The 27986-nt window shown below is 39.9% G+C and overlaps 3 protein-coding genes across 3 annotated transcripts; all 3 read left to right on the top strand.

The window, feature by feature from the left end:
- The first annotated feature begins 5472 nt into the window (after window positions 1-5472).
- ocstamp (osteoclast stimulatory transmembrane protein) lies at window positions 5473-8667 on the top strand. Its single transcript, XM_026332863.1, has 3 exons — window positions 5473-5644; window positions 6154-7168; window positions 7260-8667. Exons 1-3 carry the CDS (start codon window positions 5607-5609, stop codon window positions 7611-7613), a joined length of 1407 nt encoding a protein of 468 aa, XP_026188648.1. The 5' UTR covers window positions 5473-5606; the 3' UTR covers window positions 7614-8667.
- A 2417-nt stretch (window positions 8668-11084) lies between these two features.
- On the top strand, window positions 11085-12978 carry LOC113145876 (thyrotropin-releasing hormone receptor-like). The gene is made up of 2 exons (XM_026333013.1): window positions 11085-11861; window positions 12577-12978. The coding sequence occupies exons 1-2, from the start codon at window positions 11085-11087 to the stop codon at window positions 12976-12978; spliced, it is 1179 nt and encodes a 392-aa protein (XP_026188798.1).
- Window positions 12979-22008: 9030 nt separating this feature from the next.
- Window positions 22009-27864, top strand: LOC113145713 (transmembrane protein 198-like). Its single transcript, XM_026332748.2, has 5 exons — window positions 22009-22207; window positions 23288-23599; window positions 25462-26037; window positions 26173-26300; window positions 27043-27864. The coding sequence occupies exons 2-5, from the start codon at window positions 23443-23445 to the stop codon at window positions 27190-27192; spliced, it is 1011 nt and encodes a 336-aa protein (XP_026188533.1). The 5' UTR covers window positions 22009-22207; window positions 23288-23442; the 3' UTR covers window positions 27193-27864.
- The last annotated feature ends 122 nt before the right edge of the window (window positions 27865-27986 follow it).

The raw sequence follows: 27986 nt of genomic DNA on the forward strand, positions 1-27986 counted from the left end.
CTCCCAGAAACCTCCAGAGCCCCCAGCCTCCCCCTGGAGGCCTCCCTCTCTCCCCTGCTCCCTCTTCTCCCAAGAGGCCTCCCTCTGTCCCCTGCTCCCTCCCACACCCCGGGTCTTCTCTTCCAGAACCCTCCAGAGCCCCCAGCTTTCCCTGGAGGCCTCCCTCTCTCCCCTGCTCCCTCTTCACATAGGAGGCCTCCCTCTCTCCCCAGGCTCCCTGGGGAGAAGGAGGCCTCTAGGAGGAAGCTGGGGGCACTTCAGGGTCCTGGGAGAGAAGACCCGGGCTGTGGGAGGGAGCAGGAGAGAGAGGGAGGCCTCCAGGGGGACCTGGGGCTTCTGGAGAGTCCTGGGAGACAAGACTGGGAGTGTGGAAGGGAACAGGGGAGAGAGGGAGGCCTCAAGGGGGAAGCTGGGGTCTCTGGAGGGTCCTGGGAGACAAGACTCTGGGTGTGGGAAGGAGCAGGGGAGAGAGGGAGGCCTCCAGAGAGAAGCTTGGGGCTGTGGAGGGTTCTGGGAGATGAGACTGGGGATGTGGGAGGTTGCAGGGGAGAGAGGGAGCTCTCCAGGGGGAAGCTGGGGGCTCTTGAGTTTTTTGGGAGACAAGACTGGGGATGTGGGAGAGAGCAGGGGAGAGAGGGAGGCCTCCAGTGGGAAGCTGGAGCAGAGGGAGAGAGGGAGGTCTCCAGGGGGAAGCTGAAACAGGGGAGAAAGGGTGGCCTCCTTGAGAAAGAGGGAGCAGGGGAGAGAGGGAGTCATCCATGGGGGAATATGGAGCAGGAGACAGAGTGAGGCCTCCAGGGGGAAGCTGGGGGCTCTGGAGAACACTGGGAGACAAGACTGGGGGTGTGAGAGGAGGAATGGAAATAGGGAGGCCTCCTGGGGTTGTGGGAGGGAGCAGGGGAGAAAGGGAGGTCTCCAGGGGGAAGCTGGGGACTCTCGAGGATCTTGGGAGATAAGACTGGGGGTGTGGTAGGGACGAGGGGAAAAAAGGAGGCCTCCTTGGGGAAGAGGGAGCAGTGGAGAGAGGGAGGCCTCCAGGGGGAAGCTGGGAGCCCTGGAGGGTCCTGGGAGATAAGACTGGGGGTGTGGGAGGGAGTAGGGGACAGAGGGGGCCCTCACTTACCCGGTGAGTCAGGGAGGTGAGCCCCGAGCGGGCTCCCGCATTTGGTGTCAAGTGCCCGGCCCTGCCGGGCACGACCGGCTCCGGGGACAGTGGCATGTGGGAAGTTTGACTGGGGTGGTACACCTGTCAAACGGTAATGCAGGTGTCCTAAGGTGAGCTCAGGGAGGACAGAAACATCCCGTGGAGCAGAAGGGCAAAAGCTCGCTTGATCTTGATTTTCAGTATGAATACAGACCGTGAAAGCGGGGCCTCACGATCCTTCTGACTTTTTGGGTTTTAAGCAGGAGGTGTCAGAAAAGTTACCACAGGGATAACTGGCATTGTGGCGGCCAAGCGTTCATAGCAATGTCGCTTTTTGATTCTTCGATGTCTGCTCTTCCTATCATCTACTCACAATCAGACACACACGCATTATCAGCCACTAACCCTCAGCACTAACCCTCAGCCTTAACCCTCAGCCCTAACCCTCAGCCCCAACCCTCAGCCCCAACCCTCAGCCCCAACCATCAGGCCTAACCCTCAGCCCCAACCCTCAACCACAACCCTCAGCCCTAACCCCTGCAATTCCCAATGCTGCCACAGGGGGGCAGATATCCTTGTCAGGTCTTGCTAGAATCTGCAGATTCTAGCAGGATCTGACAAATGGGCCTGCCACCACAGCATCACCTTTTCATGTCTTAAAACAAAACACAACAAAAAGTTGGTTTCATTCAAAACGTTAATAAACCCACCCACTGTTTCAATCACACCCTTGATCTTGTTCTGACCTATGGCATCGAAATTGAACATCTAATAGTTTTTAACCCAAATCCTGTTTTGTCAGATCATTCTTTAATAACTTTTGAATTTAAAATGCTGGATCATGCAGTGTTTGGAAGAAAATTCCACTACAGCAGATGTTTATCTGACAACGCTGTTAATAAATTTAAGAAAATGATTCCATCTTTATTTACATCTATGCCAAGTATAAACATAGTGGAGGGCAGCTGCTTCAATCCCACTCCTTACCAAATTGATCATGTTGTTGACAGCGCTGTAACCTCACTGCGTGAAACGCTTGATTCTGTGGCCCCTCTGAAAAAGAAGTTAGTGAATCAGAGAAGACTAGCCCCATGGTGTAATTTACATATTCGTACCTTAAAGCAGGCATCACGAAGTCTGGAAAGGAAGTGGCGTTCCACAAACTTAGAGGAAATTTTTCTAGCCTGGAAAAGCAGTCTACTAACATATAAAAAAGCTCTCCGTGAAGCCAGAACTGCATACTATTCATCACTAATAGAGGAAAATAAGAACAATCCCAGGTTTCTTTTCAGCACTGTAGCCAGGCTGACAAAAAGTCACAGCTCTGTTGAGCCCAGTGTTTCCTTAGCTCTCAGCAGTGATGAATTGATGAGTTTCTTTACAAATAAAATCACAACTATTAGAGATAAAATTCAGCAGATGCTTCCTATACAGTAGCTCTTAAATCATCTGTAGGACCTCAGTTATGTTTAGACTGCTTCTCTCCCATAGATCTCTCTGAATTTACATCAGTAGTTGTGTCATCAAAATCATCAACGTGTCTCTTAGATCCCATCCCGACTAGACTGCTTAAAGGCACCCTGCCATTAATGAACTCATCTTTATTAGACTTGGTAAATTTATCTCTAGTATCAGGCTACATACCACAGGCCTTTAAGACTGCAGTAATCAAACCTTTACTCAAAAAGCCTAGTCTTGATCCAGGAGTCTTGGCTAATTATAGACCAATATGCAACCTGTCATTTATTTCTAAAATCCTAGAAAAAGCTGTTGCTAAGCAGCTATCAGACCACTTACACAGGAATGAACTATTTGAAGATTTTCAATCCGGATTTAGAGCACATCATAGTACAGAAACAGCACTGTTAAAAGTCACCAACGATCTTTTCTTAGCCTCAGATAATGGACTTGTTTCTATACTTGTCCTCCTAGACCTCAGTGCTGCATTCGACACCACTGACCACAACATCTTATTACAGAGACTGGAGCATGTGACTGGTATCAGAGGAACAGTGTTAAAATGGTTCCAATCCTATTTATCGGACAGATTCCAGTTTGTTCATAGTCCATGATGAACCTTCCACACGAACAAAAGTTAGTTATGGAGTTCCACAAGGTTCCGTGCTAGGACCGATTCTGTTCACCCTGTACATGCTTCCTTTAGGATATGTCATTAGGAAGCACTCTATTAATTACCACTGCTATGCAGATGACACTCAGTTATATCTATCTATTAACTCTGTTAACACAAACCAGTTAACCAGACTTCAAGCCTGTCTAACTGACATAAAGGCCTGGATGACCAGTAACTTTTTACTTTTAAACTCAGAGAAAACAGAAGTCATTATATTTGGGCCAAAAAATCTCAGAAATAACTTTTCTAAAATTATAGCTACTCTAGATGGCATAACCCTGGCCTCCAGCACTACTGTAAAAAACCTTAGAGTTATTTTTGACCAGGACATGTCCTTTAACTCACTCATAAAACAAATCTCTAGAACTGCATTCTTTCACCTGCGCAACATTTCCAAAATTAGGAACATCCTGTCTCAAAATGATGCAGAAAAACTAGTCCATGCATTTGTTACCTCAAGGCTAGATTACTGTAACTCATTACTATCTGGATGTTCCAATATCTCCATAAAAAGCCTCCAATTAATCCAGAATGCCACAGCCAGAGTCCTGACAGGAACTAGCAAGAGAGATCATATTTCTCCTATATTGGCTTCTCTTCATTGGCTCCCTGTAAAATATAGAATAGAATTTAAAATCCTTCTTCTCACATACAAATTCCTTCATAATCAAGCTCCTTCATATCTTAAAGACCTCATAGTACCATATTATCCCAATAGACCATTTCGTTCTCAGAGTGTAGGTCTACTTGTGGTTCCCAGAGTTTCCAAAAGCAGACTGGGAGGCAGAGCCTTTAGTTATCAAGCTCCTCTCCTGTGGAACCAGCTCCCAGCCTGGGTTCAGGAGGCAGACACTCTCTGTACTTTTAAGACTAGACTTAAAACCTTCCTCTTTGACAAAGCATATAGTTAGGGCTGGCTTCAGGTAACCCTGAACAATCCCTTAGTTATGCTGCTATAGGCCTAGACTGCCCGGGGACCATCGGTGCACTGAGCTCCCCTACCCTAACCCCCCCCCCCCCCTTCCCTTCCCCTCCCCTCTCTTCCTCTCCTCCCACCTCATGTATATTCAACCATTGAATGTCACTAACCTTGTGCTCTCTCTCTCTCCCCTAGTTTGTGCTCTCTCCCTCTCTCTCTGTTCTCTCTGTACCTTCTGCAGGTGTCCCTGGTCCTGGAGCTGTATATCGCTGATGTGCAGTTACTGGTCCCACCAACCTGCAGTGTCTATTTGTTGTTTATTGTTGCTGTTCTTTTCTCTCTGCTCTATCCACTCACCCCAACCGGTCGAGGCAGATGGCCGCCCAAACTGAGCCCGGTTCTGCTGGAGGTTTTTTCTTCCGTTTAAGGGAGTTTTTCCTCTCCACTGTCGCCAAGTGCTTGCTCATAAGGGAATTGTTGGGTTTTTAGTTTTAGTTTTTGTAAAGTGCCTTGAGATGATTTGTATTGTGATTTGGCGCTATACAAATAAAATTGAATTGAATTGAATTGAAATTGTTAAAAATTATCCTTTAGACTTGCTCTGTACAAAATCCACCAGCACTACTACCTTAATTACATTAAGACCATTAAGACTGTTCAACTCATGCTTAGGTTTTTGTGCTTAATGCTACACCTCTGGAACAGTTACTATATGCTTAGCTTATCTGGCAGGAAATAGCATGGGTGAGGGCACAGGTTAGAGACTGTAGAACTGTAGAAACTGACAACTGAATATTAAATTTGGTCACCATTGTCATGTGACAAAATTTTTTATTATTATTATTTTTTTTTTTTTTTTTTGTCATGATTTAAGCTTGACACCCACTAAAAGCAGCCAGTTTGTTACAGGCCCAAACCATTGCTACATATTTGAAATGTGCAGCAGTCATCAGTTTAGTCTATTCATTTGAAGAACTGAAGGAAAATGTAAACAGGAAAGAGTACAGTAATGAGCCCATCTAACACCCCACCCACCCCAGCAGATGAATAAAAAAACCACATGCTGTTTTGAGTGGGGACTGACTTTAAATAAACCACATGTGATTACGCTGGTGTCAACTGAACACTATGTGTGAGCTGACAGAAGCAAATGCCACAAATTACATCAAATGTTATTCCACGCTGACCTAAATCACACTGTCAGTGCACAAGTGTCATGCTTCTCCATAAGACTTTGTGTCATGTGTGGTTTATATCAGAGTTGTTTTATCATTTCCCACATGGGAGCTGAGTAGGCCACCCACCAACACAAACATGACAGTGACTGTTGTGAACTTCCTGTTTTTTTACCATTGCAGTCCAGCAACACATCAATCCTGTTTCTACTTCAGCTCGTTATTTCATTGAGAATGACGTTCATCACGGCAACCGTTATTACTGCCGTCAGGTAAGAACATTTATTTTTGAAAGTGTTTGTAAAGGCTGTTGCAAATTAAAATGGTCTGTCATAAAAAAAAACACTATATTATTCTGTAAAATTATACAATTTTTTTTTAGTTTTTTATTTGTTTGCATTTTGTTTTTTTAGAGAACATTTTTAAAAATTTTAGGAAAATTGTCGTTTTCTTGAGGAGAAGGGTACAGGACCAAAACACTATGGTTTAACAGGGAAAAGAGCTCCTGGATTTCAGATTACAGAAATTAACCATCTTCCTAGAGAAAGATCAGCTGTGGTTAAATTATTGATTATAATAATAAAGAAGTTATGGAAGTTTTAAGGTGTATGCATTTTGTATACAATTCATGACCAGCACCTACATTTTAGTGCCCATTCACCAGTTAGCTCTGTTGGTATATTCTGATTCAACACACAGACAAGAGAGTGGTATCACATAAAAATGTTCCCCAAAATGTCTAACTAGTCCCTGATTTTGAGCTTGTGGTTTTTCTCCTCAGGAGCAGAACAGCAGCTGGCAGACAGACGCTAAAATCCGTCTTCTTGTATCTCTGGGATGTTTACTGTGCACCTGCACCTGCTGGCAGAGACGTCCTGACTCTGCTGTCTGTCTGTTTCACCCTTACTATCATCACAGGTGGCCTGCTACATCACTGGTTGTCCAAGACTCTGAAATACGACCATGGAGCATCCGTTCAGACTGCATGCATCTACAGTGTGGCCATGTTTCTAGTCTCGTTCCTCTGTCACCCTCTGCGCTGCGTGCTGACTATGACTCTGCCCACTGTCTGTACCAAACAGGGACGCAAACTTCTCATCTCAGCAACTCTCATGATTTTAGTGTTGAACGTCATCCCTAATATTACACTGAACATAGGGGCAGTCGCGCGCATCCTCAAGTGTACCGCTGAAGGTTTTACAAAGACTTTATTAAACTCCTCTGAACCTCTGAACAAGGTGAAGCAAGATCTTGTGGAAGAAGCCATCAGGGTGCAAAGGGAAAACTTTGGGATTGTGACTAACTTGAGGAAGTTGGATCATTTCACACATGTTGATGTGTCAGCAGTCAAAAGCAGGTTTATGACCATGATTGGGCAGATAGAGGTCAACTTCACACATGCCAGAAACCTGCTGAAAGAATGCAAACTGCTGTCTAACCGCATCCTTGCTGCCATTTTCGTTGCTGTATTAATCTTTGAATCTGCACGCTATTTGAAATTGTATTTGACATCAGTTCAGTTCGATAATGGGTACATCTCTCAAGAACTCCTGAAAAAAGCAGCTCCTGCTGGTAACACAAGGCCAGTTAAAAATAAAATCAGTCCCAAAAGCTGTAAAATGACAAGTCAGGAATGTACCTCTTGTTTTGTATCATTGGTTGTAGTAACATTGTATTTTTTTGCAATAACTTTAATAGTGGCCTTGGATTATGTTGTATATCACATAGTACAGGTGATTATGCCATGGCTACTGGATTTTCCACCTACATCTGCTGGGATAAGTGTCGAATATAAGGTTAGAGAGCACACAGACTTTATACCTGTGGTATTTGCTTCCTAAATCATCTTTAGGATTTTCATTAATATTTTGTTTGCTTGTTTTTTAGGTTTGGTCATTCATCCCTGCTTCTTGTATTATTCCACAAGCCTGTGTCACACAGGAGCTGACAAGCTTCCACAGGAATTACAAGTGGACCTTCAGCCCCGAACCATCGCTCTGTGATGTGACAACCTCAGCTCCAAACACAGGAGTCACATTCCTGCTGGCATGTCTCTGGCTGATGAGCTACTCTCTGGTGTTCTTTGAGGTTTATGCCAGAAGGCTGCGCAGGAAAATCTCTGCTTCCTTTTTCCAAAAGCAGGAGGAGAAGAGAATGGCTTATTTGATGAAGAAAATACATGAGAAGCAGAATAAAAAAGAACAAAAAGAGACAATTTCTGTTGAAGTTTCCTCTGGATGAACTTGTCATTATGCAATACAATCCTAGTGTAATTTTTAATACAGTGTTATCATAAAGTAGCAGCAGGGCTCTCATTGTCAGACGAGCCACCAGGCAACTGGTTTTGAATAAATTGCCATGTATTTTTCCTCAGACAGGCTTTGTGTTTACTGTGCAAATGTTGGCACTAATGCTCTAAACTAAGGTCATGGTCCATATTCTAAGCTTGTTAGCATAATGACATTAGCACAGCCTCACAGAAATGCTATAGCATGACTTTGACCCCTGTTATTCACACTACAGGTTTTTCTATACATGCTGGATTTTTTTTTCTTTGTTTTTTTTAGTGACCTATAGAGCATCCTGTATATGAGTCCGTGTCCTAACACCTTTTTCTCTGCAAGCGCACAGACATTCATTCTCACATCTGATGTGGTTTTCTTAGCTGTACCCTCATATGTGCTGACTTTGCACATGTGATGGTTTTGTTGGGTAACAGGGTTTTTTTTCAGTTCACAGAAAGCACCTACAATGTGTTGCTGTATTTTTTCTGTAGCCTACTGTGTGAGCGGTGTTGCGGTTAGCTTAAAACTATGAGTGATTTATTTATTCCTCATCCCTCGGCTCCACTAGATGCCACTATGGTGCTTTGGATAGACGGAGACTGAGAATAATACTGTTGCTCCAGGCAAGAAATGAGCAGCAATAGGTTGGATATTACAGGTTGTATTGGCCTAGATAACTTTAATAGATTAACTAATCTGTTTTAAGCATACATCCAATCATCAGTCTATTTTAATCAGAGTCCCTTGCTAAAAAATCACTTCCTTTTTCTGAAAATATACTTTGCATATCAGTGCACTCTTCCTTCAAATTCCCATGAGGCCTCAGGAGTTTATTTTAAGACCCCTTCCCAGAATAATAATAGAATACCTCTTTATCATCTATTTTCATCCATTTCTGACTTTTTGTCCACTTCATGATGGTCTACAAATTTAGCAGTTTTTGTATAATGATACACTGTTGTTGGTCTATAAAACTCCTGCTTTCTATGCATGTGATAAATCTGTAACCAAATCTGGAGCATATTATTGTAAATAAAGCCATTATTTTTAATAAAAAATGACCCATTATATAAATTTTCTCTCTTTCTGTCTTTGTTTTGTGGCTGCACTAACAGTATAAGAATATTCTAGCTTTTACATACAATTCCCCCAAACCCATGCTGGTGTGCTTGGTGCCTTTACAAACTTTGGGATGTCCATTAGAATTTAAAATATGTATATGGGTTTGAATGAAGTTTGAATTGTAATGAAAAGGCAAACACTAGGAAATAAAACCAGATAAAGCTACAAATAAAAGAGTGTGGCTTGCTGAGGGCGAGCACAATAATTATAACATTTGTTCAGACACATTAGAGCTCAGATTTCTTAGCATGCAGCAGTTCAACCAGACAATAACCTAGACATGGACTGAACTGCAGGACTTTTTTTTCCCTTCTGTCAAGCTGTTATCTATTTATTACAGGTGCCCGGTGGACTGAATGTTCTGCAACTGAAAACTAGTCTATGAAAATTCAAGCATCTGTCAGGTATTGGCATTCACTGACACATCCCCGGCCATGGATTGAGAGCTAGAGTTAGAGAGCTTTCTAACCCCTGCGTGATTTGTTAGAGCTTGTTTTTATCTAAGGTTTTTAGCTATTGGGATCACGAGAACAGTGTGAGCATCTACTATACAATCTGAGCTGTGAAAGCCTTCTCAAATGTGGAGGACACAAAAAGCAAGAATCTTTGTCTTATGATGAGCTCCCGTTTGTCCCTCAGGAGGCAAGAATTTTTTTAATGCTACACTTCCAGATAATCCAATGCTGTTAATTTGCCCTTTCACACAAGATGAAGTGTTAACTGAAAGTCTAGTAGTGGCAAAAACAAGGTCAACTTCATAATTAGTGCCATTTCCATTCAATGGCCAGTGCAGTGGATGATGACAGGAATTGCAGGCTACCTCCTCTGTTCTTTCAGTAATTACAGGGTTTGTGGTTAAAGCCATGGACACAGTGGTTGACTTGACAATGTGAGCTTGGATGGGGAGGTGGAATTGATTTTTACGTTGGTGGCTATACAAGCCAGAGAGGATATAATGATGTGTGATGTGAGAGGGTGGGAGGGCAGCACTGGGGAGACAGAGAGAGAGAGTTATATCTGTGGACGACTGAAGCGGCTCTGGAGGACGGTGAAGCAGTTGTCTGTGTTTCTTAGTGATTGCACCTAAGCACTCCGACCATGTCAGAGTGAGTCTTTTGCACATGATGGTAAGTTGCCCTTTTTTTTCCTCTTGGAAATGTTTGTTTATTCTGCCGTAATGATATTTTCTTTGATTTTAATCAACTGTAGATGTTTTAGATGTTTTAACAGTGGGGGTGATCAAAATTTATTAGGGACGGGGAGACGAGAAAGCAGGAGAGCAATAGTTTTTGCTAAAGACTCAGTACTCTGACTTGTACTGAGGAATGGAGTATTTTATTTTAATTCACTCCAAGTTCATACTTCAACCTTCCCTGCAAGATCAACTTAAAATCAGATATTTGCAAATGATGGTTTTCACTTTTTGTTGATTAGCTGTCTGGCAATCATATACGTGGATTTTTATAGATGTCAATGATGAATGACTCTTGTCTCTCTCTGCAGTCACGCTCCCTTTCACTTTTGTTTGCATCGTAATATAAAGTAAAAATTATAGCGTGAAAAGTTAAATGCATCATTTCAAATTTGCCCATATTATGATTACAGTTTAGCCTTTCGTTATATTTATTCTCATAAACAAAGCATCTGGAACCTTGTTTTCTTTTCCATAAATTTTAAAATGAATAATTCTGCTTCTAATGTGCCCATTGTTGGCTATTGTGAAAAATATCATGTTATTAATTGTATTATTGATATTAATATCATCATCTTTTTTTTTTTAATGGCTGTGAACTCAACACTGGCATATCATCACCTTTCAAGTCGATATGGTGAACCTTTAGCAGACAGTTGCTTATTTACACATCCAGCAGTTACACAGCAACATTGATTTTGTTTGCATGCATTAGACAAATGTTAGTCAGGTATTCAATCTCTGTTAGATGATTTCTGCAGACCACCTCCTGAGGCAAATTTCTGGCTCCTTAGCTGCTAATTACTCCGACTGTGTGTGTCTACTGTTTGCAGCTAAACAGGCATCTCGGTTTGTAAAACCAAAAACAACAGCATGTGAAAATAAGCAAAGACAGTAAATCTATGGGCCAGTCAGCTAAACAATGAGGTAAAGCTGCACAATGAAGAAGGCATAGTTTAAACTTCTGGGGATTTTTCTTCCTGTGCTGATGTGAGACAGTATGAAGTAAATAAAAGGAAACATCTTGATTTCACAGTCCCTAACTCTTGTTTTTTTTGTTGTTGTTTTTTCTCCTAAAGGTCAACTGAATTTTAACCACAGGACTTGAACATGATGGAGAACAACACAACCATCTTTCAGGATGTCACCCAGGTTGTAAATCTAACTGAAATGCCACTAAAACCTCTTGAAGAGCAGGTCATAACAATATTTCTGACTATGCTCATCTGTGGAGTTGGGATTGCCGGGAATATAATGGTGGTGCTGGTTGTGCTGCGCACTAAACACATGGTGACTCCCACTAACTGTTACCTGGTCAGTCTGGCTGTCGCAGACCTAATTGTGCTCCTGGCTGCAGGGCTTCCTAATATCTCTGATGTCATAGCCTTCTGGATTTATGGATACACCGGATGCTTGTGCATAACCTATCTTCAGTACTTAGGCATCAACGTGTCATCATGCTCCATAACAGCGTTCACCATTGAGCGGTACATTGCCATTTGCCACTCCATAAAGGCACAGTTCATATGCACCGTTTCTCGGGCCAAAAGGATCATAGCGGGAGTGTGGGTCTTCACCTCACTCTACTGTGTTATGTGGTTTTTTTTAGTGGACACAAATGAAACTGTCTATACCAATGGAGTGGTGGTCACCTGTGGCTACCGGGTCTCCAGGAGCCTCTACATGCCAATCTATTTCCTGGACTTCACTCTGTTTTATGTGATCCCCCTCATCGTGGCTACTGTGCTGTACGGGCTCATCGCAAGGATTTTGTTCATGAGCCCTCTGCCTTCACACCTGAATGACCGAGGTGCAGGAGGGTCAGTTCACCAGGGTCACACCAACAGCACCAACAAGGCCAACAAGGGTGCAGTCTCAGCAAGAAAACAGGTACTGAAGGCTGAAAAACACTTTAAAGTAAAAAGGGAAATGAATTAAAAAGAAGAATAATGAATCTTCATGATAAAATAGTGACATTTTTGACAAAACTCATAGACTGTATTTAAGGTTAATGTGGAAAGTAATCGTAAAGGTTAAATCTTGATTGTGAAAGTCATAATTTTGTAGCAACAGGGCTGCTGATCAGTCCACTACTGAAATTTATCACAAACAACAAGACATTTTGGACAGCGCTCATAGTCTGCAGCTCATGAATCCTACTGATTTTGATGATTTTGCCACAAAGAGTTTAACATTTCTGCTTCTGGCTCAATAACTATTAAATTGAACGCATGACATTAGGTTTGTGATCCCTTAGGTTTTCGTTTAATATAAGGGATCATGGTCCAAAACTTCCATTTATACCTGCAGAATCAATGGCATTCTCAGTCTCAGCTTGACTTTGCTTTAGTGCTAATTAGAAAATGGTACACACATGGTAAACATTATAAATAACTTCTAAACATCTAACTATTTCAGCTGCTGTTTATGTGAACAATCCAGGGCAACCTTATGAATGTCTAAGCAAACATCTATCACAGAATGCCTCATGATTCAAACTGACTAATGTCAGATAATGACAGTTGCACTTCTGTTCATTATTGTCACATCACTCTCTGGTTCCTTGTTTCTGTGTCCCTGTGTGTGTGTCTCTCTGTAATAACAGATAACAAAGATGTTGGCTGTGGTGGTCGTCCTCTTCGCCTTGCTCTGGATGCCTTATCGAACACTGGTGGTGGTAAACTCCTTCATCGACCCGCCTTACCACAACACCTGGTTCCTGCTCTTCTGCAGAATGTGCATCTACACCAACAGCGCCATCAACCCCATCATTTACAACCTCATGTCTCAGAAGTTTCGCGTCGCTTTCAAAAAGCTCTGCAGGTGTAACTGGCAGCAAAATGAGGAGGAGGCCAAGTACAATTTGCCGATGTATTACAGCGTGATGAAGAACTCATCCCATGAGGTCAACGAGCCAGTCACCGAGCAAGAGGAAGTGAGCGTCCAAACCACAAGCAGATTTAATGTGACCGATGATGATGCAAGTGCGTTCAGCATTTCTCAGTAAAGTCTTTGGTTGGGTTCAGTAGGTGTGTGTGTGTGTGATAAATTATTTGTGAAAATCTTTTTGTTTTAATGTTTGTTGTTATATTTAGTATCTACTGGCAGTGAGATATGCAGGTTTTCTTCTTGTTTGCTATGACACTGGTTTTATGTATGATTTTGTAGTCATGGTGTTTTTCTATTAGTATTGTAACTCTGTTGTAAATACAGTACAATATGTGAGACCAAGCTGTAGTGTACTTCAGACTGCTTAGTGGTTTATGTACTCATTATTATGTAAGTCAGTGTTCAATTAGTAATTTTGTATTTACTATTTTAGTGCACATAAGCAAAATGACTTGAAGAAATGGACATTTTATGGGATACGTTACTGATGCTTGGGATGCTTATTATGAATTTTGCCTTGACACAATGTCTAGATGTTATAGTAACTAATAAGAGAAACAGTGCTGTGCAACAATGATCTAATGAAATTCGAAGCATAATGTGCCCCTGTGTCTCTTAATAACAAGTGCACTTGAGCTTTTCATATGCTTATAATGAAGTGTACTATACACTCACATCAACCAGATGTACCCACACTGAGGAACACACAATCCAATTTTTCTTTTTCTTTTTTTTTTTTAAATCCTCCACTATACAGGAGGCGTGTTGACAACAACAGAGAGTTTAAAGGTGTTTCTGCCATTTAGTGCATCGTATCATGTGACTAAATCGACCATACTTTTCTGGTATTTAATCAAACGGTTTTCACATGGTCATCCTGATCTAGACAGAGCCAAAAATCACAAGCGTATTTTATATATACAGCTTGACAGTTGCTGGCATGACTGAAAGCTGCAAATTTTGTATTACACACATTTTGATACCCTAGATGAAAGAATTATCCATACAATTATATAATCTGGAGTGTATGATCTGGAGTGTGACCAGCCAGCCCCATGAGAATGACATTGACAATTTGACAGACTGCATCACAGATTATATCAACCATCAGCTATCCCAACAAGGACTGTCTGCTGTTATACAAACAACAAGCCCTGGATCACCAGCCAACTGAAGGAAGCCTGGTGAAGCGGGCCTTCAGAACTGGAGAGACGAACGAGTTGAAGAGGATACAGTGGCAACTCAAGGTGAAGTTGGGGGAGTGTAAGGAACCTACAGAAGGAAGCTGGAGGATAAACTCCAGCAGAACAACACCATGGAAGGGCATGAAGGAGATCACTGGCTTTAACGCCAAAGCCTGAAGCCTGGCAGCTGGAGGCCGACCCAGACAGAGCTGACGAGCTGAATGCTTTCTTCAATAGATTCAGCTCTGGACCCCTTGCTGGCCCTTCCTCCACCGCTCCAGTCCTTACACCTCCCCAGATGACCAATCCACAACATTCCAATGACCTCTTCCTTGCCAGACACCTCTACTTCCACTCATTCTCCAACAGACTCATCCAGCTCCGCTGTCACAGTGAACGGTACAGGACTTCCTTCATACAGTTCTCCATCCTTCTCTTTAATAACTCTCCCCTTTGCAGCAGATGATTCCACCATCTTCCTCCACAGTCTCTTCTGTGGTGTTGACTATTTATGTTTGTATATAGTGTATATTTACTTCTATCTGTGCGTATATTGTACATATTCAAATGTTGTGTTTTCTGCTTGTATTTTTCTATTGTATTTTCAGTTTTCATTTTTATTATTTAATAGATTTTTTGTTGTTTTTTTTTTTTTTTCTTTTCAGTGTCTGTATGTAACTGAGCTACTGTGACCAAGGAATTTCCCTTGTGGACCAATAAAGTATCAATCTATCTATCTATCTATCTATCTATCTATCTATCTATCTATCTATCTATCTATCTATCTATCTATCTATCTATCTGTCTATCGGTCTGTCTGTCTATCTGTCTGTCTGTCTGTCTGTCTGTCTGTCTGTCTATCTGTCTGTCTGTCTGTCTGTCTGTCTATCTGTTTATCTGTCTATCTGTCTGCCTGTCTGTTGATCTATCTATCTATCTATCTATCTATCTATCTATCTATCTATCTATCTATCTATCTGTCTATCTGTCTGTCTGTCTGTCTGTCTGTCTGTCTGTCTGTCTATCTGTTTATCTGTCTATCTGTCTGCCTGTCTGTTGATCTATCTATCTATCTATCTATCTATCTATCTATCTATCTATCTATCTATCTATCTATCTATCTATCTATCTATCTATCTATCTATCTATCTATCGGTCTATCGGTCTGTCTGTCTATCTGTCTGTCTGTCTGTCTGTCTATCTGTTTATCTGTCTATCTGTCTGCCTGTCTGTTGATCTATCTATCTATCTATCTATCTATCTATCTATCTGTCTATCGGTCTGTCTGTCTATCTGTCTGTCTGTCTGTCTGTCTATCTGTTTATCTGCCTATCTGTTTATCTGCCTATCTGTCTGCCTGTCTGTTGATCTATCTATCTATCTATCTATCTGTCTATCGGTCTGTCTGTCTATCTGTCTGTCTGTCTGTCTGTCTGTCTGTCTATCTGTTTATCTGTCTATCTGTCTGCCTGTCTGTTGATCTATCTATCTATCTATCTATCTATCGGTCTGTCTGTCTTTCTATCTGTCTGTCTATCTGTTTGTCTGTCTGTCTGTCTGTCTATCTATCTATCTGTCTATCTATCTATCTATCTGTCTATCGGTCTGTCTGTCTATCTGTCTGTCTGTCTGTCTGTCTGTTTATCTGTCTATCTGTCTGCCTGTCTGTTGATCTATCTATCTATCTATCTATCTATCTATCTATCTATCTATCTATCTATCTATCTATCTATCTATCTATCTGTCTATCGGTCTGTCTGTTTATCTGTCTATCTGTCTGCCTGTCTGTTGATCTATCTATCTATCTATCTATCTGTCTATCTGTCTGTCTGTCTGTCTGTCTGTCTATCTGTTTATCTGTCTATCTGTCTGCCTGTCTGTTGATCTATCTATCTATCTATCTATCTATCTATCTATCTATCTATCTATCTGTCTATCGGTCTGTCTGTCTATCTGTCTGTCTGTCTGTCTGTCTATCTGTTTATCTGTCTATCTGTCTGCCTGTCTGTTGATCTATCTATCTATCTATCTATCTATCTATCTATCTATCTATCTATCTATCTATCTATCTATCTATCTGTCTATCGGTCTGTCTGTCTATCTGTCTGTCTGTCTGTCTGTCTGTCTATCTGTTTATCTGTCTATCTGTCTGCCTGTCTGTTGATCTATCTATCTATCTATCTATCTATCTATCTATCTATCTATCTATCTATCTATCTATCTATCTATCTATCTATCTGTCTGTCTGTCTGTCTGTCTGTCTATCTGTCTGTCTGTCTGTCTGTCTATCTATCTGTCTATCTATCTATCTATCTATCTATCTATCTATCTATCTATCTATCTATCTATCTATCTATCTATCTATCTATCTATCTATCTATCTATCTATCATTTAAAAAAACGATGAATATTATCAGCACCTTCTTTGAAACCAAATAAATAAACCTGGCCAATGTGAAAACCTTGAACCTGTCCCCAACCTTGAGCCCAACAGAACACCATTGAGCTATTTTAAAGCTGAAGTGCAACAAAACCCCTCCAGCAAACAACAGCTGAAAAAATAATCTGCGAAGAACAGCAGGGCATCTCTCCACAGGTTTGCGCCCTACTGGCATCCATGCTACCCAAACCTAGAGTCACTACAAATCATTACAAAGCTGTTCAGAGTGATCACCTTTATTCTATAATGAAACATTTCTATGCTGATGGCAACGGTGTCTTCCAGGATTGTTGAAGCCAATGAATAAAAGTCAGTGAAAGAATTAAAAAGATTAAAGCCAGTGAAAGATTAAAAGTATTTCTATTTACCCTCTGACTGCACCTTCAAATAAGTCAATGGGAATGTTAATGTCCCTTTGACACAAAAATGTGCTTGGGTGCATCAGAGGTTTTTTGTAGGTAAAATTGTGAAAGGGGTTGATCAAAATTGATTATAATTTATTGAATTTAAAAGCTACAGCATAAATTGTCTTGGATCTCTCCTTCCTCTCATTCAGCCTTAAACCTGCACTCGCAGACTTTACTGCTGAATGAAGAACATAAAACTTAGTTTTATATATCACTTTTCATTATTTTAACTATAGTCTTATTTTTTTCCACTGTTCCACAGTATATTTAAGCACCATTAGGAACAAGTGCATATTTGCGTAGTCCTTCATTCATCCAACAAAATGACACTGTTAATTGCAGGCTGTTCCAGAAGTGTTAGTAATATAACACATCTGAGTGCAGTAGTAGTACTGGAGCTAAATTGGGAATAACAGATGGATCATTTCAAGGACACACTTTTCTCTTTCTCTTTTGTTTTCATTTGCATTCATTAGCCTACATTGTCGTTATTAACATACAGAAAATAACAAATGGAATAGCAATAATGAGAGAAACATCTGTCAGTAAATGTGAAGCATTTGAAGGAGCTAAATCATCAGCGCCTGTAGAGTGAGGTTGCCATCAATAATCAGCACTTGTGTTGATAATAATCTAATGTGGGAGTTATATTATCTGCCACAATGAGAAAATCATATACATTTGTTAGGTCACTCTGCACATTGTGCAGATTGTATTGTATATTGTGATGAAAGACATGTCACGAGGGGAAGAATAAAATGCACACTCCCACCACAGCGAAGCGACTGCTAGTTCATTTTTGTGCTGCCATTTACATTTTGTTGTCAGCTTTAAGACATAACCACATACTGTACATTAATAATATACTGCTTTCTGGGGAGTTCTTTTTTTCTTTTTTTAAAGTCTGATAACAGGATGCCTTTCCTACATTTTTTTTAAAAGACAAATAGTCAGAATATAAAAAAAAATCTCACAGCTGCAGTCCAACACCCACCTCTGCATGGTGGGTCAAAGAATAAAATACCCAGACAGACACTAAATTCCTAGTATAAAGTAATGCTGGCCACTTTCTGCAGTGACAATACTTCTCTTAAAGCACAAACTTTGACAAATAGAGGCAGTTTGGTCCAATTTAGTCTTCTTGTCTGACAGCAGGTTCGGTTTTGGCAGTTTCATCCTTGTCACAAAAAATTGTGTTCAGTGGATCTTTGACAACCTACAATCGCCTTCTTCAAACACGACATTACTTGCAAACCTAGAATCTTCGTGCTCTGAGGTGAAAATGCTAACCAACACACTGCTGTGGCATCTGCAATGAAAGCTTAAGATAGTTAAGATATATCTTATATATATAATCTGAGAACGCTGCATCGCAGATGAATTTCAAAACAGCGAATCTAAGCTTTATCTAAGCTCATAAATAACAGCTTGTAAAGGTTGCAGCTACTATAATATTTTTTAATCACAGAAAACAAGAGGCATTGTCCTGTACGAATGAATAGTTTATCCATTTAGGAAGTCCTACCTCCCAGTAGTAACACAAATAATGTAAATGAGGGCAGCCAGAGTGTTTTTGTTGTTTCAGGAAGCCCAGGATGTTGCAATCAAAAGACTTTCAAAGACAAAGACATTTGCTTCTTGTCCATTAATCTTCCCATTTTTTCATGAATTTTTCCATTACCATAGAAGTCACATAATGCAGACTTTATTAAACCACAAGGCAGGAGGCAGAATATCAAGAATGAAAGGCTGCAGTAAGCCTGATCTCATGTAATATGTTCTTCTAACCCCTAAAACCTACTGTACCATTTTACAGCTGTTGATCATTTTCATTATGTTACATGAAAAGACAGAAATAAATGACATAAAAATTTCTTCAACTACAGTACATATACAGCAGGGCATATTTTAAAATGTTTACCATGCTTCTGCTGAATATGTTCAACTAGAAGTACATGTTTAAATGAGTGAAATGATAAACAGGCAAACAAAAAAAAGAGTTTAGTATTTGAGGTGACAGCTTTGAAGAGCTTTCGATGTGCGTCTGTGACATGCTACTTCTGTGTGAAATATTTATTGCATTAGAAGTGATGAGATGTGAGAGTTTATGGATTCACAGAGACTAGCATAGGCAAGGCAAGGCAAGGCAAGTTTATTTATATAGCACAATTCATACACAGAGTAATTCAAAGTGCTTTACAGAAATAAAAGACAGGTTAAAAATACATAAGCAAGGATAAAAAATAAAAAGGCATGCCACCACTTTGACCCATATTTGTGGGTCCCCTACTTTCAGTTTGTCCCATCCCTGATGGACTAAAAGTACCTCAACACAGACTATCTGCGGACATGACTCTTACGTCTAGGATCGAGTAGACTACAGCTGGAGGTTCCAAACCCCTTATTTAAGTCTACAGCTGTTTAGACCCGTATTCTAAGGTATACTCTATAGTATAAACAACATAAAACTGAAGTATAAACAGAAGTTATTTTTTGTTACAGCTGTAATTCCTGGCTTTTTAGAGGAATATATTGTCACATCTTTTAATAAATACATATCCTTCTGTCTCATATTTAGAAATATGGTAAATCTGAATATGTTAAATCTGGTAAATGTTTAGACTTGTCTAATGGTCAAACTGTCCAGTCCATTAAAAAATATTTTTTTAAAGGATATTTGTTTGTGTATCCATGGGTACTTTACAAACAAGAGCTGTTAATAGCTAGTTCATCATGCTTTTAATGAAGCTAGTTTGTCTAAATAAAAACAGATACTTCACAGCAACATTAGCTCCAAACTGAAAGAAAAATAAGTTACATAACCCATTAATATAATATGTTGGAAAATGAAATAAGTAAACTAATAACCTAAAAACACAGGCCATAATAGGGCCAACACAAGGATAATCTTGTTACTGTGTCGTTTTTGATGAATGCAAAACATAGCATTGCAACTGGAAAAACTTTGTGATGAATAGTTAAGATGATGTTGTTCATTTGATGATAAACCAATTTATTTTCTATAAAACGTGATGTCACATTAGCCCAGATAAATAGAACAAATCATCCTAACTAAATTGTCTTTGCTCCAGAGCAATTTTTCAAAAATCAAAATTCATAGCCCGCCTTCAGTGACTCCTCAAACCACTCACTCATGTTCTATACAAAGTGCAATAGTCATTTTTGATCAATACTCCCTGCACAGCAATAAAAATGTCATAAACACACACACACACAGTACTTATGAACCAGTCACCAAATGGTGGAGTGTCACGGAGCAACAGGGATGTGGAGTGTATTGTAAATTGCTTCTTATTTTTTTATAACCCTGGAGGGAAAGACTTTTTTCTCTATTACATTCACAAACCCTTAAATGTTTATTATTTTGTGATTTCTGTTTTTATGAAGAAGATAAATATGTGTATCCATTTACTGGCTTTAGCCCGCTTAGGTTTGTTTTTGTTTCTTCCTTTTATATGTTAGAAAAACATATTATCTGCCTGAACAGGAAATTATTTTATATGTCAAAGTAGTGCCAATTTTGTAATAAAGGAATATCTTTATACACTTATATGATGATGCATTTTATTCTCTAAACTGTGTATTTGTTTTTCAGTAGCAGCTTCCAGTTTCTTCTCTTTTGGTGTTCTATTGAAACTACCTAATCAGCCACTGTAGGTTATCCTGAGCAAAGAAATGCCACTTTAGGCTGAGCCATGCTGCAAAGTGTCCCACTGTTCTCTGTGGTGGGGTTAGTATTGAAGAACATTTTAAAGTGCATTAGTAATAAACCAATTAAACTATTAAATACTGGGAGGACTAGTAAACCAGAGAAGTAGCAATAACAGCTGGTCTATTGAGTGAGTGCTGCTCATCCAACTCCTGGTACATTAAACTGTGCTTTTGTGGCCATCAGTGAAAAATGTGGACCTGCTGAAATATTTCAGTCTGGACCAAAGTGGTAGACCACCCAACTGAGAGATCCATACTGCCACCCCTAGCATGACTAAAAATAAATTTAATACACCTCCCACCGTTTTTCACAACGCTCTTTTGTCAGTTTTTATCTGACCTCTCAATTTTAAAAAACATGCTCTCCTATGACCTATTGAAGCATAAAACATATTGGACTGACGAAAGTACAAGAGGCCAGTGATGTTTTTATTGCACTTGCACTCACAAGAACTTAATTCTGCCAGATGGCTCCATTTCACTGGTTGTGTACTGCAGCCCAGTCTTTCTGTTGTACCTTCACTGCTGTCGTTATTAATCTGCTCTTTCCCCACAGACATTTGCTGTTGTGTTTGAGCTATTGACTGGATGTGAGGTCTTTCATGCTCTGCTGATAATGTACTGTTTGGCTTTGCTTGCACCCTGTTGCATTCCAGACTGTGTCAGGAGACTGGTAGATTTTATATTAGTTACAGTGTTCATATATTTTATATATTCATCTTAACTGACTCAAGCAATAATATATTGCATGCTGCCTTTACATCTGCGCTGCTGATTCTTAAATTAATAAGTACACATGCTCACAGAGACAACCTGTGGAGGAAAAGTGTAACTAAAATTTGACTAGATACCAGGTACACAGGTATTAAATATGACTAAAGGAATTATTTTATATTTTGGCAAATATATGGCCAATATCATTGTCATATCTGTTAAATGTGAAATTGGCTTAGCAAAAATACTTGAAAGAAGAGGAGAAACAACTAGCCTCTGTTCCAAGGTGCAAAAGACATATGAGTGGGCTTTGGGGAGTACTTCCAGGATGTCACCAATTTCGCCTACAGATATCAGAGCTGTAATGATCTTGTCATCTAACTCTTGCCAAGAATGTGAATCAGTTTCTCATGTGTTGTGTTTTCCTTTACAGGTATTTTGCTGTGGCCCATAGTTTTCCATCACAAGCATTCAGGCAGCTTACCTTAATCTCACTTTACCTTAAGCAAAAGTGCCATTGAGCAAAACAAAGCTCTGAAGTGATAATGCAGAGTCCCAGCACCAATAGGATCATGGGTAGTGAGAGCTGAACTCTCAGCTGGCTCGGCCTTGGACTTGGCAGCAGCCTTGTCCTGTCGTTGGGGGCAGATGGTCTCTCTCCCAGAGTCTGGCGTCAGCTGTTCACGGGAGCACAGATGAGGGACTCACTCTACACTTCAGATGAACGCGTCTGACACTGAGTGTCTTCACACAGTCACACAGACTCCTGACAGATTCTTATATTTACTAGAATTTGACAAACTACCAATGAAGACACTTTTTATTCTGAGATAAAGCTCACAGTTACTCTGAAGATATGTCTCATTCCAGGTAGGCCACTGCATTATTATTTCTTCATGTCATATTTTCTTTTGTCTTTGCTTACAAACTCTGATTTGTTTAAGTGATGATACTGTCCCATATCGCTGAATAAAGTAGCGGAAATAACATGATTCTGACATAGTTTCACACAAACATTAAAACCTTAAAAGGGGGAATTATTTCAGGAGCATTTTACCCACAATCCTAGCACAGGGCACTTGTTTTTAACTTTTACATGTATGTAAAAGTTAAGTTAAGTAAAAGCTAAGTTAAATATATTTTTGTTAGAATGTGTTTTGTGACAATGAATGTGTTCATTCCCCTTTACAAGAGGACACAGAGAGCTGACATAGACAGGAGGATCACTTACTTACTAAAGCTCCTCTAATTCCATTTGCTGACTGCGGCGTGTGCCTGAACAGCTTATCACAATAATGCTCACTGTAGCTAGACAGTCGGGCGCTGAGCCAAGATAATAAGGGCATGCAAACACTGTTAACTGCACATTTGTTGGTGCACTTAGATTTCAGATTAAAATATATAGTAGTCAACAATTAAAATATAATGATGTTGATACTCTTTTTTAAAAGCTAAAAGGTCCTACGGGTATTTTTAATTAAGCAAAAAATGTGAGTAATTATTTATTGGGTAAAAATATATGTGGTATTATTGTGGAGCTGTTCTTGTTATATTATTTGGTAAACAGAGTACCTAATTCCATGTTCAGAACAATATGACCGTGTGGTGATGGCATGAGGCCACCAGGTCATATCCACATCTGTATCCTGTTCCTTAACAAAAGAACCAAAAGAGAATCTCAGAGGGGATCCTCAGTTTCCTTATCTGGTTCCTGAACAGATGTTTGCAAGTGTCATATCCTCTTAGATATTCGCTTAAATAACAGTGTGTCATTTGAAAGCATGACAATTTCTAAAATTGAATAACAATAATATTTTCACAGGATCATTTTCCAGGCAAGGCATAGGATTTGACAATTAATAAATCTTAAGTTAACAGCTGGGAAAAACCCTGAGCTGAATTTACTGCCACACTGCCACAGAATTGAAAACACTCTCCTCCTTTCTACAGGTGCACAACAGGAAACTGTTTAGTACAAGTTCTTCATTCGGGGGTTTCCTCTTTCCCTGGACCACACAATCAGGACAGTGCAGGTTTTCACCTTCAATGAACAAAGCAGATTTACGTCCAGACCAGCTGTGCAACAATAGCAGTAATAATCCTCCATGATGGCAGTCACTGTGGTCTATGTAACCGAGGAGCCAGGAGCTGACTTAACTGAAGTGGACTTATGTGCCCTTAAGATTGATATGAAGAATGAACTCATCCCATCTATCGTCTGCTCTGTATGCCTTTCATTCAGCCTCATCTACTGCTTTTTTGGTAGGTGTCATACCAGAGCTACACGTTTATGAAGGGATAGACAGTAGATTTTAAAGCAGTGTGCAACTCTTTTTAAGTCACTACTGCTTTCATACTCATGTATACCTATGTATTTGCTTTAGTAACTCACCTGATATCTTAACGCCTCACTGGCAGGTGTTTGGAAGCTGCCAGTGCTTTACAGTGGATAAGCCCAAAGCTGGAGCAGGCAGATGGGCAGGCATGTGTCTGAATCTGAGAGAGACAGTGTATGAACTGCCACCTGTTGCACTGACATCTCACTGGTGTCATAGTGTTAAACCTGACTAATGCGCATGATTGTTTTTCGCAGGGTTGTAAACACTGTCTATGATCCAAGTAACAGCACTTTGTAGAGCTGTGTATGACAGGAGGGGGAAAGACAGCCATATAAAGCAAACAAATTCATCGTAATATTGCCGTCCATGGCTTCATTAAAAAAAAAATTTGTGGACACACATCCTATAAATACAAAATGTCTTAGCATGACTAGGAGAACATGTATGGTTATGCAATTGCACATGCTGCCAAAGTCTCTGAGCTCTGAGTTAAAATATTATTCACATTAAAAATGTCAGTGACAGATGTTAGAGCTGGACATGCATACTAGAAACAATTCATTATAAAATGGATTTTAGCTAGGCCTATGTGTGACCCATCAATATCAGTATGGCCATCCAGGCAGCTGTTGTAGCTCCAAATGAGATTTCTGTTAAAAACTCAGGAACCAGCTAAAGCACTGTAGTAGTGGTGCAGCTGGTTGTATTTGAGTATTTCTAATTGGAGTCACACATTCAGAATTGGCACCATGAACCCATGTCATTTCAATCAAACATTGTACCCAAACAAAAAGAGAGCTGTACTTTTGCCCTTTAGCCTCTGATCAGAACACAAACGTCACAAAGACTTTGTTTATTATTACTGTGGCTGTCAGTTGTCTCATAAAAAACTACATATATTATGCCAGTAAAATAGTCTATATTTACTGACACGTTAGGTCCTTCAAAATATTAATTTAAAGACTTTAATTCCAAAATGCTGTATTCATAGTTTTGGCCTCAAAATGCCACATATTGCAGCACCCATAATGTGGTAATACTTCATTATACACAAGGTTATCAGAGCATTGCAGCACTGCACAGTCGCCACTTTATTAAAGTGTCATCAAAACATTAAGAGCTTTGTATATGTTAATTACTGTTGTGTTTTAAGTGCTGTAATCAATATCCTATCCTCTTCTTAATCTTCAAATTCCCTTTGGGGATAAAAAATGTTAATCTTATTTTATCTTATCTTATCCTATCTTATCTTACTAAAACCATATGCTTCAGATGGCCATACCACAGTTATAGCTTGTGTCATAGACCTTTATTGTCATGATTAAAAGATAAATACAGAGCTTACATGCTTTATTCACAAACGTTATTTGGTTAGATTCGGGAAAAGGTGTGTCACACAGGAATTAAAGTTTTATGACATATCCATCCACCTCATCCTGCTAATAAAGATTTTATAGCTCCACATGCATCACCTCGTTTGCTTGTGTCATAACTACTACAGCCACTAAGAGGTCAGCTAATTGGCGTCATAGCCACTGAGTGATGTGACACTCAGAGTCTGCAAGGTTCATTTCCACAAGTTCAGTTTATGCAGATGTCATTGTTAGAAAAAGAATGGAAACATTTGAAAACAACTGAACATGAACATGAAGTGGTTACATTTTGGGTGTTTGTAAAACACTGAGACTTTCTTGTAAAAACTGAGCCAAAGCAATCTTTCAATACTGTAATTCATTGTGATGCCCTGTATGGTGAGTTCTAACTTGGGTTTATTCTACTTTTCAGGATACCGTTGCTTCAAGATGGTCATGTTCTTCTCTGGCTTCATGTTTGGCACTGCAGCTGTGCTCCTGTTGTACCACAAGGAGCCTGTGTTGGACACCCAGCTGGGAATGGGGACAAAAGCAGGGATCGGCTTGGGTGTGGGTGTGCTCTGCGGTCTGATGACCATGCTGGTGTCCACAGCGGGGCTCGTCGTCAGCGGCCTTCAGTTGGGGAGTCTGCTCTCACTTGCCATCCTGATGGTGATTGGACAGTTTCACAGCCTCAGTCCTGTGTGGGTGCCCCTCAGTGCCATACTGGCTGCCAGTATTGCCACTGCTGTCTTCACACTTCACTGGCAGAAACTGTTCAGCATCATCTACACATCTGTGTTTGGAGCTACCACTGTAATGCTATGTGTGGATTACCTCGTGGGGACGTTTATGCTGCCCAATCAGCTCTATGATATGTTTTATCAAGGTGCCCTACATCCATTCTGCTGGTTCAACTGGGCGATCACCGGGATATGGATTGTTTTGAGCCTGATGGGTGTGTTGGTGCAGTGGAGGTTTACTGCTAAAAGAATATCACACATCGAAGGTGAGTTTAATTCAATCTGTATTTACTGATGCATTCAAGCTCAAGTATTTTTCATATGGATATACTGACTATAGCTCCAAACCTCCTTCTGTGATGTTATAAACTGAGTCCCTTTATATTTTTTATGCTTCCCAGCTGCACAAATGAAACAGAAGAAATATAACAAGAAGTACAGATACAGAGAGTCAAGGAGAAAACATCAACCTTATCGTCGACGCAAGCCTCCACCCCTGAAACGCTACGCTGGGGATGTCCTGGCACCGGTCAGTGGCTGAAATCAAATTGTGTCAACCAGCACAAGCTTTTCATTCAGCTCTTTCTTCACAGGGGCAAATTCTACACACACAATAAATGTTTTCAATTTCAGTTCATTGCATAATGGTGCAAAAAGAAAATATAAAAACATACAAAGTGCGGTTATCAGTGGTAGAATAAGTACCAAACTTTATTTAAGTAGAAGTAGGCAATATAAAAATACTCTATTTAAAGTAAAAGTTCTTGTTTTTAATCAAGAAAATTAGTAACGTAATACAGTAGCCTATTAAGTAAAAGTATTCATAATAGTGAAAAATGAGCAAGTGCTATATTTCACATATTAATTATTTTTCTATAAAATGCCAGATAGTAGTTAAGAATATCCACTCTAATTAACCCCAGACCACTGTAGTGTCTGCAAATCTGCAAATATTTTTGATTTATCATCATGTCTGCCAAAAAAAACCTCCTCTTTTCCCACACAGTTTAGAACTCTGAACCAGGTTCCATAATAATTGCCTATTAATTTGACAGTTCATTTGGCCATCAATTATTCAACAAGTCATCGCACATCTACATAATGTGCAATAAATACCATTTTACAATTGCAGTAAAAATTAGTATAATACTTGATTAAAGTTACATTCTACCACGGCTTATCATGTTATCTGCTTATCTTTGGTCGTTATGTGAAATTACAGTACATGGTCAGTGCAATAAGAAGGTGACTTTCTTATGTTTGTCTTGCAGAGTTATCTCCAAAGCCTTCAGGAGCGGCAGATGGGAACAGGCTCCTCCACCAGCAGCGTCAGCACTATTACACACACTTTAATTGACTTTGACTTTGAGACAGGCTCCATGGTGCCTCTCACTGCTGCCTCCCCTGTCTTTACAGTCTGAAGGAACATGTAAACTGTGCATATCTGAGCGATCCATTACATACATCCGAAGATAAACATTCCTTTAAACTGCTCACATTCACGGACACAATTCAAACAGTTCGACTGCAGCAGTGAATCCATTTTAATGGGCTTCATCAGATAATCATCAACACACACAGTGTATTTCCAAATGCTTGGAGATCATCCTCTTATGACAAGACAAAATAAAACATCATCAGACCTGTGACCACCAAATTATTTTAAACAGTTTATCTTTTAGTTGTTTCTTTTTCACTGGCATGAGAACCTTTTATTCTCCAAAAATAACTACACAGTCTCAGAAACTGTCTATTGGATACATAATGTACTTAAGCCTAAAATATGTGTGACTATTAGTTTGACTTAACAATTTTAACCCATGTATGGTGTTAATGTTGCAACGTGATGTTGTTTCATATTAAAGCCTGTGGAAACGATGCCATGTAACTTGCTGGAAAACCAAACATTACAGGATTCTGATTCTGATTTGGTGTTATCAAACAAAAAGTTAAGGTCATAGCTGTAATCTGTTCATGTTAAGAGTTTTGATTGCAATGGACTCGGTAATGTTGCTGCATCTTTACAGTCTATATTTTTCTATCCTCCTTCATCTTTAGCTGTATTCCACTTCTCTGCAAAGCTGTCGTTGATCTTGGCCACTAAATAATGCTGTGTGATTTCAAATTAAAGAGTAAAATTGCATCTCAAACTATTTATAAACTAACTGCATTGTATCTGTATCATATGAATTCACATAAGGTCCTTTGAAGGTCC

The sequence above is a fragment of the Mastacembelus armatus genome, chromosome 7 (assembly GCF_900324485.2).
Source record: "Mastacembelus armatus chromosome 7, fMasArm1.2, whole genome shotgun sequence".
NCBI lineage: Eukaryota > Metazoa > Chordata > Actinopteri > Synbranchiformes > Mastacembelidae > Mastacembelus > Mastacembelus armatus.

What these genes read in the sequence shown, in the direction of transcription:
- ocstamp (XM_026332863.1), top strand. Translation starts at nt 5,607, where the DNA reads ATGACGTTCATCACGGCAACCGTTATTACTGCCGTCAG. An exon ending in ACCGTTATTACTGCCGTCAG is followed by an intron (nt 5,645 to 6,153) that starts GTAAGAACATTT and finishes TTTTCTCCTCAG; the next exon opens with GAGCAGAACAGCAGCTGGCA. An exon ending in GGATAAGTGTCGAATATAAG is followed by an intron (nt 7,169 to 7,259) that starts GTTAGAGAGCAC and finishes CTTGTTTTTTAG; the next exon opens with GTTTGGTCATTCATCCCTGC.
- LOC113145876 (XM_026333013.1), top strand. Translation starts at nt 11,085, where the DNA reads ATGGAGAACAACACAACCATCTTTCAGGATGTCACCCAGGTTGTAAAT. An exon ending in CAGTCTCAGCAAGAAAACAG is followed by an intron (nt 11,862 to 12,576) that starts GTACTGAAGGCT and finishes CTGTAATAACAG; the next exon opens with ATAACAAAGATGTTGGCTGT.
- LOC113145713 (XM_026332748.2), top strand. Translation starts at nt 23,443, where the DNA reads ATGATGGCAGTCACTGTGGTCTATGTAACCGAGGAGCCAGGAGCTGAC. An exon ending in CCTCATCTACTGCTTTTTTG is followed by an intron (nt 23,600 to 25,461) that starts GTAGGTGTCATA and finishes TCTACTTTTCAG; the next exon opens with GATACCGTTGCTTCAAGATG. An exon ending in CTGGGGATGTCCTGGCACCG is followed by an intron (nt 26,301 to 27,042) that starts GTCAGTGGCTGA and finishes TTTGTCTTGCAG; the next exon opens with AGTTATCTCCAAAGCCTTCA.